Consider the following 17856-nt stretch of genomic DNA (forward strand, 5'->3'; position numbering starts at 1 on the left):
TCTAGTATAATGCATGTGTAAAAGCGGAATTTCCACTTCTGTTTCGCCCGTGGATTCGCGGCTGCTCATTATGGCGTAACCGACTCTTGTTACCACGCCTATGCAAATCAATCACCGGTGATCGACACTTTATATCGCGGATTTCAACATGCTGTAGTCATTTCTCATGCCCCCAACTCGCCCCAGTGGTTAGTCTATGCACTGCTTTTGTAGAATCAGTTTAAATTTTTCACTCCAGCAACATTGCGATTCCTGACTAGTTTTGCGAGCTGAGGAGCGTGTGTTTTTGCGAAAGGAGGCGTGGCTGCTGCACTTGACAAAAAAGAATTCCACTCATGGTTGTGCTCTATTACCATCAAATTTTCTTGATCATAAAGCTCCCAGCAAGTAAAATATGAAATGATGTTGCAGCTTGGTAATTTGACGGCATTGAGAGGTGATAATTGCCGCAAAATGACACCAGCTATTCACTAGTGAGCTTTGGTGCCGAGAATGGGTAGCTTTATTCTGCAAAGCTCATTTCCAAATGTCCCCCGCATGCCTAACAAGTGGACCTGGTATTTTCAGCCGGTTTCCAGCAGTAGCCAATTGGCCGTGGCACCTTCCTTCGTTGCCCACTGCTGTTCTTCGAAAGCGGTATGCTGCTTGCGATTTTGCTTCACAGCTCCAGCTGAAAGTTGAAAGATAGAAAGATAGATAGAAAGGAGAATGCTTCAAATTGGTGTTGCACATTGTCAGCTGTTCACCGGCCAGTGTCTGGCGTTGCATCTTAGTAGAACGGCTTATCCTGACAGTCTCCTACAGGTTTGTTATTGTTTCCTTTTGGAAATGTGTGGTGGCGCTGTAATGCAGGAGGATCAAAGGGCTTTAACTTTTCTCGTTGCTCAAAGACTACTCGGTGAAAGCTTGCTGGGCATGATTCCAGCGCACCGCACCTCATCCTACCAACATGGCTACAATAGTGAGTCAGAAGGCGACAGTGTGCGAGTGAAAGTTCTGACAGACAAGTGATGATAAACTGACTGAACGCCAACAAGCATCAACCACCGAGTTTCATTTTCAACTCCAAGCGGATTTCTTTTCAATGCGGGTTTGCCCTGGCCGTGAATGCCAAGCTATAAGATGTTCTTACATCACATTAGCACAAACTGGTGCCTCTAATAATGTCAAACCAACACATTTCTTCCAGAGAACTATCCAAAGTTGCAAATTTTGAAATTGACGTTGCCCTTCACCGCGTGGTTCACCTTTTTTTTTTTATATCTGACATATTGTTCCGCACAACTCAATATTTTTTCTTGGATGTGTTTCTGAAATGTTTACCTACAGGATGTATATTTAAGTGTTTTGCTACTCTCAGCAGTTTGTTATACACAGCTTCTTTATCATTGTTTTCCTTGACATCTGGACAGAAATTTTGGTTTTGATAATTTTTTTTGCAACCATTATTTATGAAAACACTTTAGATACTGGTGTTGAAAAGGGCATTGCATCATCAGCATCTCATGCTGCTGCAATATGTTTCTAACCAATATGTTTCGCACAAGAAAATGTTTTCCTAAACCCCTAAAAATTGGCCAATTTCCCGCAGCAACGAAAAAGTTAAAAATGATGGGGTGAAGTTTGCTTGATGGCTAGTAGTGTTCTCTCAGTATTTGATGAAACCCCGTTTTGTGGCGGTAACCATGTCCAACAAGGCTTCTCTTGTTACTCGTGCGTTTCCTATTCCTTCTTTTTTTCTTTCAAACTGCGTGTTGACTTCGACTGATGGACGTCCTGTGAAAACGTGCGGAAATAAGTTATTTTCCCATGCGCATTATCTCTTGTCTGCAGTGCCTGCCCTCTTTGCGTCAATTAGAGGTCGTAAAACACCGTGAAGATAAGGTTTGCCTCTCTGCAAAAGCAGAAATGGCGGTGGTGCCTAGGTAGCACCCGACGACAGGGTTTTAGCGCTGAAAGAAAGACAAATGCATCGGGGGCGGCAGGACAAGGGCCACTCACAGTGGATGTATTTTAATAGGGATGTAATTTCGCTAGATTTAGAGAAAACTGCCACGGTTGAAAATGTGCTGGCGGGCTTATAGTGTTTTGTAAGGATAAGGGGGCACATGGGCATTTGGGAGACCAAAAAATTGCCCGAAAAAGCCCTTTTTTAGGTGTCACTGTTTTCATAGTTTGCGCAGTTTTTCCTCTGAAAACTTGGTACTTGAACAGTACCTGATACAGTAGACTCGCTATAATTCAAACTCTGATAATTCGTACTTTTGGTTAATTTAGAAGCTGCTTAATGTATTTAAATGTATTTAAAAGCTGCCTAATTCAAAGTTCGTCATTCGGTTAATTCGGCAAATATTTGAAAATTTGCGTGCTTGTACAGTGAAAAATGAAAAATAAGCGCCTCAAGCCTTCAAGGAAAAAGGCGTTGCTAGTCAACGAACATTCAAAACGAAGCACGGGTATGGTAGACAATGATGTTTCTCAAATTTCTAGCCTTATTTACCGTTTCTACGATGGGAATTAAAAAAAACAAAAAAAAACTAACAGGCCTCAACAAACGTCTAAACATGATTGGCCGCCTACACTTGTTGAGGCGGTCAAAGCCATGCGGACAAAAACAAAAAGAATAAAGAAAAGCATGCAATCGCCCGTCGGCAAAAAAAACAGAAAAAAGAAGAAAAAAAACGACACGGCAGTTACGAAAGTGACAACGGCATTCGGCTTGTGGACCTTATGATTTCTTGTTATTCTCTTTCTTGCTGCTTTCTTGTTATTTTGTGCAGTTGGGGTTTTAAAACGCTTAAAAATTAAACAAATGTGATTAAAATCAAAGCCTAATCATAATTTGTGCCGTCGTCACCTTGCCCTGAGTCATATATGCGAGAACTTCTGATAATTCAAACAAAATCCTGGGGTCCCTTTCAGTTTGTATTATCATAAGTCTACTGTACTTATAAAAGCCGTATAGGCCCGATTTTGATGAAAAAAAATTATTCTTCCATAATTTTCTCCTTTTTCGCCACAAGCGATATTGCAGCAATAGGAAATTCTCGAGGTACATCCCAGCATGTAGAGCAGCTGGATAGATGATTTCTTTTGCATCGTAAAGCTGAGTGTTTAAGACGTCCAATAAGGGAAGCAGATTTTGCATTTTGTGTTTCAGGAGCTGTTTAATTAGCATTATTTAAATTGGTTAGCAGGAGTAATTCAAACCTAGAAAAATTTAGAATTGATGTTAACGTGTATGCGATTGCAAAATAAGAAAACTGCGTCCCACATTTTATTTGCCACAACTTCTGGTATCTATTCATGCCTTGCCGGTAATTTTTTGTTGATTAGTTTTTTTTTTTCATTGTTTTCAAGAACAACCATGAAAGATATTTAAGTATTTCTGAAACTAAATGCCTTACATAAAAAATAAGTGTATGTTTGAAATCAGCTAAAAAAAACTGAACAATCCCATGAAGTTTCATTGGTTGGAAAGAAGAAAAAAAGTTTCTAAGAGTCTGGGCAGAGGCTGGAAACAAAGAGCCTGCGAACCTTAGTAGGCAACCCGGTGCAGTGGTGGCTAGGGGTGGCTAGTGCTTGTCCTGTCACATCTTGTGTTCTTCTTGGCGCTGAAATCATCACCCAGCAAAGTTCTTGCAGGACAGTGATTGTCTGGTGTTTGTGTCACTCTAGATGTAGCAGGTGAACGCTGAGTGCAGAGATGCGTTGGCTGACACGGTGGGAAGCTGGTCTAGCGCGCATCTGCTAGGTTGAAAGAGTGGCTGAGGCGTGTTTCTTGTTGTTATTATTATTGCAGAGGGAGTTGCTCAGCGCGACACTATGACTTTGATCTAGCAGACTGCACCTGTGGGACTGTGGGGCCGGGGTTGAAACTTGCAGTGGAGTGGGCACTGTAATGCTTGCATGTCCCGAGTTTGTCCTCTTGAGGGTGGTGCGTAATGGTGCCTGTTGCTCTTCTTACCCCAGACGACCACGACGCGCTGAAGTTCCTGACGACGAGCCTGTACGCGGAGGGCCAGCAGCCGGTGGCGACGCAGAAGATAGCCGAGTCGGAGAAGGAGCGCTTCTCCAAGGAGTACGAGCAGTACAAGGACAAGCTGGAGCGCCAGAAGGAGGAGTACCGCAAGCAGCACCCCGAGGAGGCCGCCAAGCACGACATGGAGCACGGCGCGGGGGCCGAGCAGCCCTACGACTCGCCGCAGCAGCGCGAGCTGCGCCAGATCTTCGAGGGCCAGGCGCACATGTTCGAGGGCCTCAAGGCCATGCACCGCAAGCTGGACGAGATGCTCGGCCGCCAGGAGCGCACCCTCTCTCTCGTCTCCTCCGTGCAGCAGCAGCAGGGCGCCGTGGCCGCAGGTGAGCCGCAGCAGCGGGAACAGCGGGGGCCACAGGGCGCACCCCTGCGGGCACCCGGGGGGGGGTTAAAGGGACCCTGCAACACTCTTTGAGCAGTGCAAGTAAACCTGCGCGACGTTTAGATTACACTGCCAGGAATACCTGAGCCAAATATTACACGTGCACGTGAAGCGGTGAGCGCGCAAATCGATGTGAAAGACGCGGAAAAACCAACCGCTCTCTCTTCAGTTGTCCTCATTATGCATGGCCTAAGGGACGTCACATAGGCCACGGCTGCCCGATCGGCTGTCACTGGTCAACTTCGCGGCTGGATTCTCCCATTTCCGTCATCGTCATCGCTGTGTACGAACCTCCTCTATGCCTGACCCTGTAGGCACAGTTTTGCCGTTTTTTTTTTTTGTTTGTTTTTTTTTTCCTTTTGAGTGCGCGCGTAGTTTGACTGATGAGCTCAATACTTCCCTTTCAACGGGACCACTCGTTTTATTGCTTCAAACGTTTATTGCTTCAAAAACGCCCTACCAGCCCGAGCGCGCACTTGCGAGCAGGCACCCATGCCTGCTTTTTTGTCGCACCAGACCGGAAATAGGCCCCTCCGCGTTGCGGAGAAAAGGAGAAAACTACCCGGCATGTGATATATCGAAGGCCGCCGAAGAGAACGCCGCGAGCCGCCCCCCTCTCCTGGAGAGAGCGCGCAGCTTTCGTCGCGTTCCCCGCGGTCGAGTTGAGAGGGAATGATTATGCGCGATTTCTCATCGCGCGTAGTTTCGTTAATTGTGAACGGATTTTCATAATTCTTGCGGGAGGAGATTTCTGGGACAATAGACTTTATCCCAAAATACATTATTATTAGTCGATGGCAAGTGTTGCAGGGTCCCTTTAAGCAGAAGCTGCGCTGAGCTGGACGCGCACCTCATCCCCTCCACGCCTCCTCCTTGCTGTTCCCCTTGCAGCCGGTGGTGTCCCTGCACAGCCACAGGCCGGCATGCCTGCCGTGCCGAGCGTGATCCAGAGGCACGAGGTGGACTCGCTGCTCAACAGCCAGCGGGAGCTGCTGCTCTCCGTGCAGCAGATCAAGTGGGTGTCTCCTCCCTCTCTCTGGTCCTCCCCGTGGGCCACGCAGGGGCATTTTACTTATTTAATCACAATTCCTTACAGGCTCCTAGGAGCATTGAGTAAGGGGGGGTAAATACAGAAAACTATTTGCAAGAGCATTAGAGTAAAATGAAAGGTTAAAGACGATGTTGTACCGAGAAGCGGTAGGACATAAATCGCTATGTCCATTAATACAGCTGATGCAAGCATATCAACACGGGGTCCTAATACGCACACAAAGAAAATTTCTACAATTTAATTTTTAAAAATATAAAAATGGCGCTCAAACAGCAAAGTGAACAGCCTTTTGCCAAGTAAAAAGCAAACGAAATCAAAAACAAACAAGGCACAAATGTGTACAAGATTGCAAAAGTTGTGTTGTGCGTCATTAGCGTGAAAAATGTCGACGCACATGTTCCCGAAATCTAGTACTGTCAGCTATGGAAGCAATGGTATCTGGAAGATCATTCCACATGGAAATGGCCCGAGGCAGCAGTGCTGATGAATTAAATGCATGCGTGTTGCCATAAATGCGGGAAAAACTGCTGAACTGATTATGAAGTCGTCTCGACGTGCGCACTGGTGTTACTGGTGGTAATAATGACAGCCTGCTATTATGAACATACTTGTGAAATAAGCAGAGGAGAGCAATGGTCCGGTGTTTTTCCAGAGGCGCGAGTGAAGTATTTAGTTTTATTTTTGTTGCACTTGAATGACGGATCAAAAGTTCCGGAAATAAAACAAGCGGCTCTGTTTTGCACAGACTGCAACATCGTGGTTGGGCAGTTTTGAAATGGGGACCATATTGGGGAGGCAAACTCAGGCTGTGGGCACGCAAAAGTCAAGTAGGCTAACTTGCGAACGTAGTCAGAGGGAGTTTTTCGCAAATTTCTATGCAGATATCCTAAAGTTTGAGAGGCTTTCGCCCTGATGGCAGTGATATGGAACGGCCAGGATAGTTTCGGTGATAGATGTACGCCAAGATATTTGTACAATGATGGTGACATCTGTCCATTTTTAAAGACGTAGGAAAAGTTAGAATTTGTTTTTTTGCGGCTAAGACATTATTTTGCACTTGGATATATTAAGGGTCATTTGCCACTTGTTAAGGGGGCAGTTGGGTCTTTGGGGCCGAAAAACGGTCAAAAAAAACGTTTTCTCAAAAATGGAATTTTTGGCCTCCACGGCCATTTTTCTAACAGCCTGTAAATTTCCTCATCAAAAGGCATCATATTTTGTTGTTATTATATTATAATAGCATTTTAAAGTTAGCGCAGAATTCGATGGTGAAATGGCACTTTTCTTGCAATGCAAAGCTAGCATTTCATCCTCAGATATCTTGGCACCCAGAGCAGGTACAACTTTAGTTCTTTTTGCTTCTGATACCAAAATGTGAGGAGAATACAATATAGGAAACAATTTTTTTAAATGGAGGCTTTGGAAAATTATTATTGTGTTCAATTGGCACCACCTGCGAGCCATTTCTGGCAGAGCGCGGGAGAAGCGAAGTTCCCTGTGTTGTAAAACGACCAAAAATAGCTAAACCAAAAAAGTTCTTCCTATGTTGTATTCTTTAGTCATTTGTCTGCCTAGCCACGTGGTAATTGCCATTCTGCATGGAGTGGTTATTTTGCAACTGTGTCCCAAAATAATGGCAATTAATCATTAATTAACTAAAAATATAATCAGCTTACAAAAAATCTAATAGGAGATTTGAAATCAGCACAAAAAACTCTATAACGCAGTGCAGTTTCATTAAAATTGGTTGGTAAATAAAAAATATAGCTCTAAGACCAGTCTGCCCCCTTAAACCAACTGTAAATAAGGTTAAGATCATTTTTTAAGGTGAGGTAATCATCAGCGCTGTTAATGGTGCGGTGAAGGATGCAGTCATCGGTAAATAGACGGATGGAAGATAAAACCTCGATGTAACAAACTTCAATGTAACGAAACCCTCGATGTAATGAATCACGAAATTTTTCGTAACTTCAAGTGTACGCACACCATGTATTTTCACTCTCTGTACTGTGTAACGAAGCCCCGTTTGCCGGAATTACAATGTAACGAAGTTTCATGGAGAACTAGGCGCAAAATTTAATGAAGTTGTAGAGGTATATTTCGGGAGACGCAAGCGCCAAAATGGGGTCTCAATAAAACGCAAACCGCAACACGGACCACCCAATGCCGCGGATGCAGCGAGCCACGGAGTCTGTGAGTGAGCCCCTTGCCTGCAAAATGCGTGGCGTGCATACATGGCTGGCGCACTGTTTCTGTTTCTGTCGGAGCTTAATCCCCTACGCGGGCATCAGCGTGAACCGCATGGAGCGTTTTCACCCTGCATAAACACAAAACGTGCCCCGCAAGTCACAGGCTCGCTGACGCAGCCGCGGAGACCACCTGCGCGATGTGGGTAGCTCCAGCGACCGCTTCTAACCACTCGCTCAAACGCAACTCGAGGGGCAAACGAGAGGGGGCACACGAGAAAAAAAATGCGCATAACGTGGGTGAAGTTTTCACAGTAAAACGTCATAAGTACGCACCGCTTACTAAACCGCCCATCTTATATTCTCCGCGGTGGTAAGCCTAAATCGCCTACGGCGTGGCCGCCGCCACCGCATGCCGCCGCTTTGCCCTTCATTCAAGTTCGCTCATGCTTGTTAGGCTTCATCATTCCAGCAAGCATTTGTGAATCTTTATGAGCCTTGCGCGCGTGTTTTTTTCACACCCGCATCCGCGATTGCACGCCGGCAGCGGCTTCTGGTGACTCTCGCTGCACGCGGCAGTGGGAGGAGCCTGGCCAATGGGGAGGCACGCACCCTATGGCGGGAGCTTCGAAGCGCTCGGCGATGCCAGCTGGCCAGACGATTAGACTTACCGCAGCGAAGGATATTTGATGGGCGCTTTCGTAAGCGGCGCTTATGACATCTTACAGTGAAAATTTTTCCCACGTTATCCGCTTTTTTTTTTCGCATGCCCCTCTCGTTTGCCCCTGGAGTTGTGTTTCAGTGAGCAGTTAGAAGTGGTTGCTGGAGCTACCCGCATCGCGCTGGTGGTCCCGGCTGCGTCAGTGCGCCTGTGGCTTGAGGGGAGCGTTTTTTCGGGGAGAAAACGCTCCATGCGGTTCACGCTGATGCCCGCGTAGACTATTAAGCTCCAACAGAAACAGTGTGTGTGCGCCACGTTTTCTTTTGCAGGAAACGCTTCATGGGATGAACACTTCATTATAACTGCGAATTTCCATGTAACAAAATTTCAATGTAACGAAGTAAATTGCGAATTTTACCGACTTCGTTACATCGAGGTTTAACTGTATGCTAGTGGGCAAGTCATTAATGTAAATAAGGAACAATAAGGGCCCAAGAACACTGCCCTGCGGGACACCGGACGTTACGTAACAGTAGGAAGATGAAGCATTATTGACGACTGTGAACTGTTTGCGAAGTGTTAGAAAGTTACGCAGCCATGATAAGGTTAGAGAATCCAAGCATAGAGCAGATAATTTCGAGATTAAACGGCTATGGGCTACACGGTCAAATGCTTTCAAAAAGTCAAAGAAAATGCAGTCTATTTGTTTGTTGTTATTCATGCCTGAATGCAGGTCAGTTGTAAATTTGAATAGCTGTGTGTCGCATGAAACGTTTTTTCTGAAGCCGTGCTGATTAGGGAAGAAAAAGTGATTTGATTCCAGGTGACAGAAAGTATGCGATACGATAATGTGTTAGTTTGCCACATATGCATATCAGTGATATTGGCCGGTAGTTATCAGCGGAATTTCTGTCGCCGGCCTTTCCGGGGAGAGGGGTAAGGGTCACTTGCGAATGCTCGTATACTGGGGAAGGCTGCGCAGCTTGAAGAATGGAAGCACCACTCCACAACAGTTAAGAACGCAGGGCTTGAAAACCCCACGTGTGTACAGCAAAACCTCAGTGTAACAAAGTTTAACATAGCAAACTCCTCAATGTGACAGTTACGCGATGTAGGTGACCTAATGCCCCTTGCAAACAGTGCGTATTTAATCACTGCCTAGAAAAGTAAGTGCTGGTGTAGCTTCGTAATATAACGAAGTCTCAGTGCTTTCAGGAAGTTCACCTGAGAGGACAATTTCAGTGCGACTGGGTCAGCTGAGGGGGAAGTATTGATAATGCGAGCGATTTGAAGTATAAAACATTCCCATCTGAAGCTTAGCCTATAACACCGCAAATCACTGTGAGCTTTTTGATGTCTGTTCTTATGCACGGGATTCGTAAAGAATGGGCAGACAGTTCAATGTATGGAATAATTTGATTCCAGGTTCAATATATCCAGGATTGATTAAATAATATATTTTTATGGAGTAGAAATGTAATAGCAATTAGTTGTCCAGTGGCCAATCAGACATTTGTTGTTTTCTCTCAGTTTCTTCAACCTGTTCCCACACTGCAGCTCCTTGCAAGCTCTGTTTAGTTGTCCTCCATCTCCTGCTAGCTTGGTCGGAAGTCTTGTTTTCGACCCAAATGAGCTTACACACGTATGCTGCGAAACAATGCTGTGACAGTTTAGGAAGCAGTGAATTCTTCCCGTGTGTGGTCACTTTGGTGAGACGACTCAAGCTGAGTTGAGTTGAAGGGGAAGGTTGAATTAACCGTGTTGTGTGAACTGTAACTGTGGCTGTTTCCTTTATCTACCTACTACCCTTATTGTGTTTGGTATACTTTGGTATTCCTGTGTGCAGATTCTGTGCGTCTACCACGCTGTTGACCTTTTTTTATGATCGGCGTCCCACTCTACTGTCAAAATTGCCCGTTGTCATCAGTTGCTCCGCTCTCTTTTGTTACTTGAAAATTTGTGCCGTCTGTTCTGCACTCTGTCGGGAGACATCTCACGTTTTAACCCCCCCTTCCCCTTCCCCCTTTACTCAATGCCCTGCAAAGGAAGCTGTGAGGTATTTTAACCCTTTCAGGGTCACCGACGTACATGTACGTCCTCTGCAAACACCTTCAAAATGGTCAATAACGTACATGTACGTCATCACTTGTATGCTTAAAAAGCACGCATTTTTCGCCTACTTCTCTTGCTTGGCATGTGCTGTCAAATTATTTTCTTGCGCCAATGGCTCTTCTTTTAATTTTTTTATGATTTACCGGTGCGCCGGCTATCACTTGCGCATCCGGTAATGAGGGGGCGCACTGAGTATCGCCCACCGGGCACCCGGGCGCCTCTCGCTTCTTGCGCCTGCCACAGACCAAGGGCACCTGCGAAAACTTTTTTTTGTGTGTGTGTATTTTATAGGAGCTCGTGCGCCGCCTATCGCTCCTGCATCCGGCCACGCGCGCGCAGCGGCTGGTTTCGGTATCGTCCTCCAGGCGCTTCCTGCTTTTTGCGCCCGCGAAACTGATGTCTATCTGATTTCGATTCACTCGAACAATGCCGGCTTGTTACTCTCTCGTTTTTATATAGAATTTTTCTTGTGTTACTCATGAATAAACCACATGTATGTAACAACACAGGCAATTTTTTTGTCACTTTATAGTCACCCTAAAAAAATTACAATAATTTTTACTCTAAATAGATTTATCCAAAGAATTTAAATCAGCAATAACAAAAATCTACCCTGGGGGGTCGCACTTGGCGAAAAAATTCGACCCTCAAAGGGTTAAATAAGAAGACCCGCCGTGGTGGCTGAGTGGTTAAGGAGTTCTGCTGCCGAGCCAAGAATGCGAGTACTGCTTTCCAGATGGAGGCGAAAAAACACTCGTGTGTTGGAGATTTCGGTGGAGTTTAGGGATTCTCAGGTAGTGGAAGTTAATCCGGAGCCCTCCAATGGTTAAAATAAATGAGCAGTTGATGGGATTGAGCTTTGATTGCAAATGTCCTTCGTAAGTGCTGCGAGCGGAAGATGGAAGGCTTTGCTGCAGAGCTGATGATGGTGATGGTTGAGCGTGTCCCCTCCCCCGGTGCAGGACCCTGGCGGCGGAGGTGCAGCAGAAGACGGGCACCCTGCTGAGCGTGCAGCAGCAGGGCGGGGGTGGTGGCGGAGGGGCCCAGCAGGCCGCCCTGTCCACCGAGCACGTGCAGCTGCTCCACCAGGTCCAGGAGAAGCTGGCCGCCTTCCGCGGGGAGGCCCTCTCCGCGCAGGTAGCCAGGGGGGCTGGCCTTTCTCTCTTTGTTTCTTAGGGGCGAAGGCTTGTCCAGCGTCCGTGCTCACGGCACAGCACCGTGTAAATCCAAACATCTGTGAACAAAAGGTTAGAGAAAGAGAGAGAGAGAGAGAGAGAGAGAGAGACGCATGCACGAGGAGCATTGGATTGGATTTAATTGGATTTCGATTGGATTGGATTGGAAATCATTTTAGCAGCTGTAAGTAGTCTCGCAGGTGATTTATGGTAAGAACAATCCCCAGTGCTTCGCGGCCACTCGTCATGATTCAGTTCGGGAAGATGCGTGAATTTTTTTTTTTTTTTTTTTCAGCAGCTCTTTGGTTGTTGTGTGCTCACAGCAGGAGCTTTGTGTGGGCGGCTGCCCAAGCTTTGTGCTGGGTTGCAGTGGTAAGCCCCCTAAGAAAAGGCTGTGCGAAACAAAAAAAAAAGAGAGGGCACTGTTTAGGCAACCGTGTCATTCTTGGGTTCACATGCACAGCGTAGTGATACGCTGGGTGAGTCAAGTCAGAGGTACTAATTAGCTCAGGTTTCGGGGGCTATGGAGGAAATAAAGCGTCGTCTGTAGCAGTAGATTGGGGCCAGCATATTTGTTTCAGGGATCCTGTTTTTGGGGCTGTAGCATGAATTGAAGTGTCTCCCGGCTCTCTTGCCTCGTGACAGAAGCAAGAATGTGCTGCAAGCCCTCGTTGATACAGTGGAGTCGGTGGCACATTGAAGAAACCATAACTGATGCTTCGTTGAAGGGGGGGGGCGGCTTTTCAAGGCACCCACAGCAGTTGGGAGCGGGCAGAGCTTTCAATGAACCAAGAGTTTTCTGGGAAGCCATTTCATTATGGCAGGTTTGCAATAACACAGCCCCAATGACTGTTCAAAATTCAAGCATGGAGGAAAAAAAAAAGTCATAAATCAAGCTTAGGGCAGGCTAGAGTTTTCTGGGAAGCCATTTCATTATGGCAGGTTTGCAATAACACAGCCCCAATGACTGTTCAGACAAAATTCAAGCATGGCGGAAAAAAAAAAAGTCATATATCAAGCTTAGGGCAGGCTATAATGAGCATTTGCTTTTGAATATATGCTCATCATTCCTAGTGCCAGGTGCCATGTCTTTTATGTCTGTTTTGAGGGTAGAGGCATAATCTCAACAAGGTATTGGAACTGTAAATGAGCTCTTTTGAAGAAAAAAAGTGTTTTGTGCCTTGAGTGCACCCAAACGATGCGAAAGGTGGTTCATTTGTTGTAAAGCAGTACAGGCTGCAGCAGTGCCCTGGTTTTCTCGTAATCTGAAAATGAATACCGTATTTGCTCGCGTAACGAACCCACTTTTTTTCCAGAAAATTCGGCATGAATTTGGGGGGAGGGTTCATTGTGCGGGAAAAAAAATTGCAACAGTTTTAAAGGTTTAAATTTCATACAACAAAGTTGCTGAGAGAAGCAATGTCAGAGCCTTGCCATTTTCGTAAAACCGCCAAGGTAATTATGTAATCAAATTTCTTTTTTATTCGCATCATGCTAGTGAGTCCCTACTCGCCACGAAGCTGTCCTCCTTACTAAAGTCGCTTGCCGCCTCACATTTGTTGTCGGCCCACAGCGCACCGTCTTGCGTGCTATCAAGGCACTCCAAAACTTCTTTTCCGACGCCTGGAAACTTCCATTCTTTGGACCCATGAAACACACGGCGATCCCTGTTCCCCGCCCAAAAACCTCGTTTTCGCCCGTAGCGTACACAAAGTGCCGCCCAGCTGCGCGGTTTCCATGTGCATCAACGCACGCTCCACCGCCTTCAGTTTAAATCCGGCTGTGTAGCTCATGTACTGGCCCATCGTACGGCACGCACTAGGAGCTCAGAAAAAGGTCGGAACACAGCTGAACAACAAAACCACGAGCGTAATGGCGAAGTCGCGGAACCTCAAGAGCAGACGAGTGCGGAGTACGTTTAGTGCGTTGTTCGCAAGCCGCCAGAACTACCCATAGCAACAAAGAGCAGGGAAGGAGTGCGGAGTACGTTTTGTGCTTTGTTCGCACGCAGGAACGTTTTTACGGCGCAAGAAGGTTTGTTTTGCATTCAGCAGGTAGTGCTATTCTGAGCCACGGCATTCGCGCTCAGGTCTCTTGCTACTGTTGAGATGTCTTTTTGTTGGAATGCGTTTTTAGCATTTCTGCGCGTATTGTAGTGTGATATCAAGTTACTGTGATGGTCTAAAGGATCAGCAAACGTGCCGAGATAAAAACATATTCCCGCCGCATTTTTTATTCGAAGTGACAAAAAAAGTGAATTCTCAAGAAGACAAGTGGGGGAGGGTTCATTACGCGAGTAAATACGGTATTTTGTCGATGAAAGCTTTTGCGTTTTTTTTTTTTTTAATTTGTGTCTGCGTATGGGAAAAAACCAGCCCAGCAAGCAGGCTTGACATAGGGGCAAACTGATGTCCAGTTGATTGCTTAACGAGAAATCGGGGCACGGCTGTCATCTGTGTGGTCTTTCAGCAAACTGGCCATAAAATGTGACCTTCGTGCAAAAATTCCTTGCGAACACGACAGTGATGTGTACGTATTAGAGTTTTAAAGCTGGCTTGCTCTTGTGGCAGTGCTGGGCCAGAGAATGAGGGTGCCCACGGCATGTGGAACGTTCTCGCAGCAAGTCAAGCCTTTTGGTCAGTCATAAAAGTTTGCACTATACAAATGAGGACAAGAGCACCTGTCCATGCACATCTGTTCTTGTTCCCGCCCGTGTGGCGCGTAGTGTCACAATAGACCTTCTCCCTGACGCACGCTGCTCCCCTGTTTGTCACAAGGTTGTCCCTGTGCACGTGCAACACTGGGCTTGAAGCGAGCACAGAGTTCTTTTGAGAAACGCACCCGCATGGGCAGACAGCCTGGCTTTCCCAGCTGAAGCTGCACCAAGAAAACTATTGTGGCATTTCGGGCGGTAATTTTGTGCCGTGGGGCACAAAATATTGGGGGAAAAATGGCAGAACGCCACTCCGTGGATGATTGCGAGGGTACGGAGTATGGGGACTTTGAATGACATGCAAGTTGCGCTCCGAGTGACATCCGATTTGCGCCCCAACCGTCATTCGATTTGAGCCGTGAGTTGCACCTTGATTATTCCCTAAATGAATTTGCAACTCATTGCTCAAATCGAATTTCGCTCGATTTTCGCTTGATGGTGGTGCGCACATGGACAGACGCGGATGGACTTTAGGAAGTCTTAAGGTACTCCGCACCGTTACAGGTGAGGGAGTAAGCCGTTTGACTCTCGCGTACTAACTCATGGTCGTAGCCCAGTGGGTGCGACGACTGGCACGATCTCTGTCTGGTCTACCAGACACAGGCTCGAATCCTGCCCGTTCCTGTGGGATTTCGTGCGATTGTAAATGCTATGCGCACGGACGCGGACGGACATTGTGCAGTCCTAAGGTACTCCGCACCTAAAATGGCCCATTGTGGGTGCGGCGGGCGACCAGATGATGTCACAGTGCAAAGCAGTGCAAACCACAAAGCTTCCCAGCTGTGACAGCGAGGGAGAGGGCAGTGGCATTCGATGGACGGCATGAAAGCGGGCACAATTCATTTCAGGGCTGCGCAGTGCAGTGCCAATCGCGGCGGCTGTGTAGTTTCTTTGCCCACGGGAGATGCCGCTGGCTCAACCTAGGCAACGCGCTTGTTATGTTGTCTGGTCGGCCCAGCGAGCGCCGCTTCCCCTCCTGTGTTGTTCTTACTTTGCATTTTGTTCTAAGCGCGGTGGATGCAGCGTGGCTCCTTCTGTTCTCCCGTCAAGTGTGCCAATGTCTTTGTGCCCCCTGCCTGGATGTTTCAGAAGCTGCCCGCGACGGGGTGTGCGACGTCGTGCGTGAGCACCACCTACTTCCTGCTCTTCTCGGCACTACAGCTGGCCGTCTTGTTGGGATACTCCATGTACAAGTGAGTGCTGCACGGCCTCCGTCCTGCGTTACAAAACGGGCGCACCCTTTGTACCAACTAAACAGTTGTGCGGGTAGGTCAGCTTGGTGCATAGCGCGGCACCCTTATTTTTGATGCACACGGGGCTGAGGAGAGACGGTTGGGTTGCCATAGATGCATCTATTAATCAGGCGGCCCGGCATTTCGCCCGACTTCTGGCACCAACTCTGGGTGTACCGCGTGACGTCTGCACACTCGTTTGTTCTGAGGGACTCCGCAGGCACTTTGATTCACTTTGTGCCACCACGTGCGCTTGGGCTTTTGAGCATATGTACTGAAGGGGAGGCAGAGGTTACAAAAGCAGCAGGATGAGAAAGCAAAGGCCCACAGGGGCCTCCATTCACAGGGGAGGGGTCTGGCGGTAGTAGGGTGACCGCACTTTCCTCGCTGCCAGAGACCAGACTCGCACAGAACGGACGGCTTACTCTCGTCCCCATTTGTGTGGTAAAGGTGTTTTCCAGCTCATGGGCTACTTACCGAGTCCATGAAGACAAAAAGTTATCAGGAAGACTGCCTTGTCCCAGTAGCAATGGCGCCTGCGTTATCACAAATTGCAAGCAAATACTGTAGACGTCAAAGAAAACGTGCGAAGCAGTAATGACTCCCAGCCGCTTTCCGCTTTTTCTCTGACGTCAAAGAATGATGTTTGTGCTATTGGCGGTCACCAAGCAAAACCACTACCATAAAACTGACCAATTGTGGGCAGCAGATGGTGCGGTCTTGGCGATCGGGAACACCGCAGTGCCTTATGTGGTGCTTTCGGCACCAGCATGCATGTGCGGCGCTGGTCCACTCTGCCACAGCCGGTTTGGACGTGCGAACTCGCGCGAGAGTCACGAGCAACCGCCACGCCACTGCTGTGCACCAGTGTATTGCGGGGAAGCCTGCCGCATGCCTCTTTAGCGTGAACTCCGCCGCGGCAGAGTTTGATGTATCCATTGTGAGCAAGGTCGAGTTCCATATAAAAAGTTTAAAATGCATGTACTTTTTGTCAGAGTTATGCGAGGGTTTGACATAGGCAACAGCTCGATATACCCGTGTTCGACATTAGCAGGCTTTACGGTAGTTGTGTTCTAGGTTAAATACAAGTGCTCAGATATGTGCACTTGTCTTGGGTAAATGTCTTTGGTAAATGTCATGTTAGTTATTAGCCGTAAATAACTCATTAACAATTCTTTACTGTCATCTCAAGTTTCGGGGGGTGCATAGCCTGTGGGAACACAGGAAGATCGTAAAATAGTTTAATATATTGATAATTCAAAATCTGTAGCTTATGTAGTTCCCATCTGTAGCTTATCTGATAACTTTGCACATCACTGAGCAATTTATGAGATCTATAGTTTCGCATGGGTGTTCACACAGTTCGATATACACAGTAATTCGATAATCCAGGTTCTGTAGACCTGGGATCAACTGTACAACATAGATAACAGGAAATGTGGCACCAAAGAGACGTGGACGAAGACGATGAGATAGACAGAAACAGGCACCTGTTTCTGTCGTGGACGAACAAGACAAGACATGACAGAAAGAGGTGCCTGTATCTGTCGTATCTCCTCGTCTTTGTCCACGTCTTTTCAGTGCCACGTTTTGTTCTAATCCAGCGTGAACCAACTCGCTCAGCAACAAGTCCTGTTAGACTGCACAATGTTTGTGTGCCCTGCCAGAGACCGCTCGCTGACCCGCGTCGCCCTCCCCCGTGCTTCGCAGGAGCAGCAAGGAGGCGGCCGCCAAGAAGTTCTACTGAGGTCTCTGTGCATGTGTGTGCCACAGCAAGCGCAGGGGACCCCAACGAGGGCGTGTGCCAAGTGCGGCCCATTCTCGGGCACAACTACTCGCCTCCCATCTCATCTCTCATCGGACATTCCAGCCCTGTTCCTCCCCCTCCCCCTCCTGCTTCCAGGGAGGAGGAGCAGGGGGCCACTCGTCGCATCGCTCGCCAGGGAACGGTTTCGGGGCCGTCGCGCCGCCAGTTGAGCCCGTCGCCATCGCCGACTCTTTTATCACCGCGGGAGAAGCTCTATTCGTTTTCATACGTAGCGTCTGGCCCTAGTGCTGGAACAGTGCAAAAATTAAACGTACACCTACCGTGCGAGCTGGAACAAAATTTTCCCAAGGAGGTAAATATTCGTTTCAGAGATACGTGCGCTCGTTAAATTGGGACGTAACGACATGGTTCCTTCGACTTGCCTCCCCACGTGCCCAGTTGCTCAACCTATCTCCGCTTTTCGCCGACAGATTCTCATTTTGTACGCAGAATACGATACTATCCGTTCTTCTTCTTCTTTTTTTTTTTTTTCTTTTT

The 17856-nt window shown here is 47.3% G+C and overlaps 1 protein-coding gene across 1 annotated transcript in view; it reads left to right on the forward strand.

Moving 5' to 3' along the window:
* The window catches only part of Ergic53 (lectin, mannose binding protein ergic53), a 36098-nt gene extending 18665 nt beyond the window's left edge, over positions 1 to 17433 (forward strand). The window contains exons 8-12 of the mRNA XM_077707924.1: positions 3973 to 4362; positions 5313 to 5436; positions 11394 to 11568; positions 15409 to 15512; positions 17262 to 17433. Of these exons, the coding sequence (XP_077564050.1) occupies positions 3973 to 4362; positions 5313 to 5436; positions 11394 to 11568; positions 15409 to 15512; positions 17262 to 17298 (830 nt within the window). The 3' untranslated portion in view covers positions 17299 to 17433. The remainder of the gene's footprint in view (positions 1 to 3972; positions 4363 to 5312; positions 5437 to 11393; positions 11569 to 15408; positions 15513 to 17261) is intronic.
* The last annotated feature ends 423 nt before the right edge of the window (positions 17434 to 17856 follow it).

The sequence above is a fragment of the Haemaphysalis longicornis genome, unplaced genomic scaffold (assembly GCF_048455015.1).
Source record: "Haemaphysalis longicornis isolate Haplotype H1 unplaced genomic scaffold, Haemaphysalis longicornis Haplotype H1 scaffold_4, whole genome shotgun sequence".
Taxonomy (NCBI): domain Eukaryota; kingdom Metazoa; phylum Arthropoda; class Arachnida; order Ixodida; family Ixodidae; genus Haemaphysalis; species Haemaphysalis longicornis.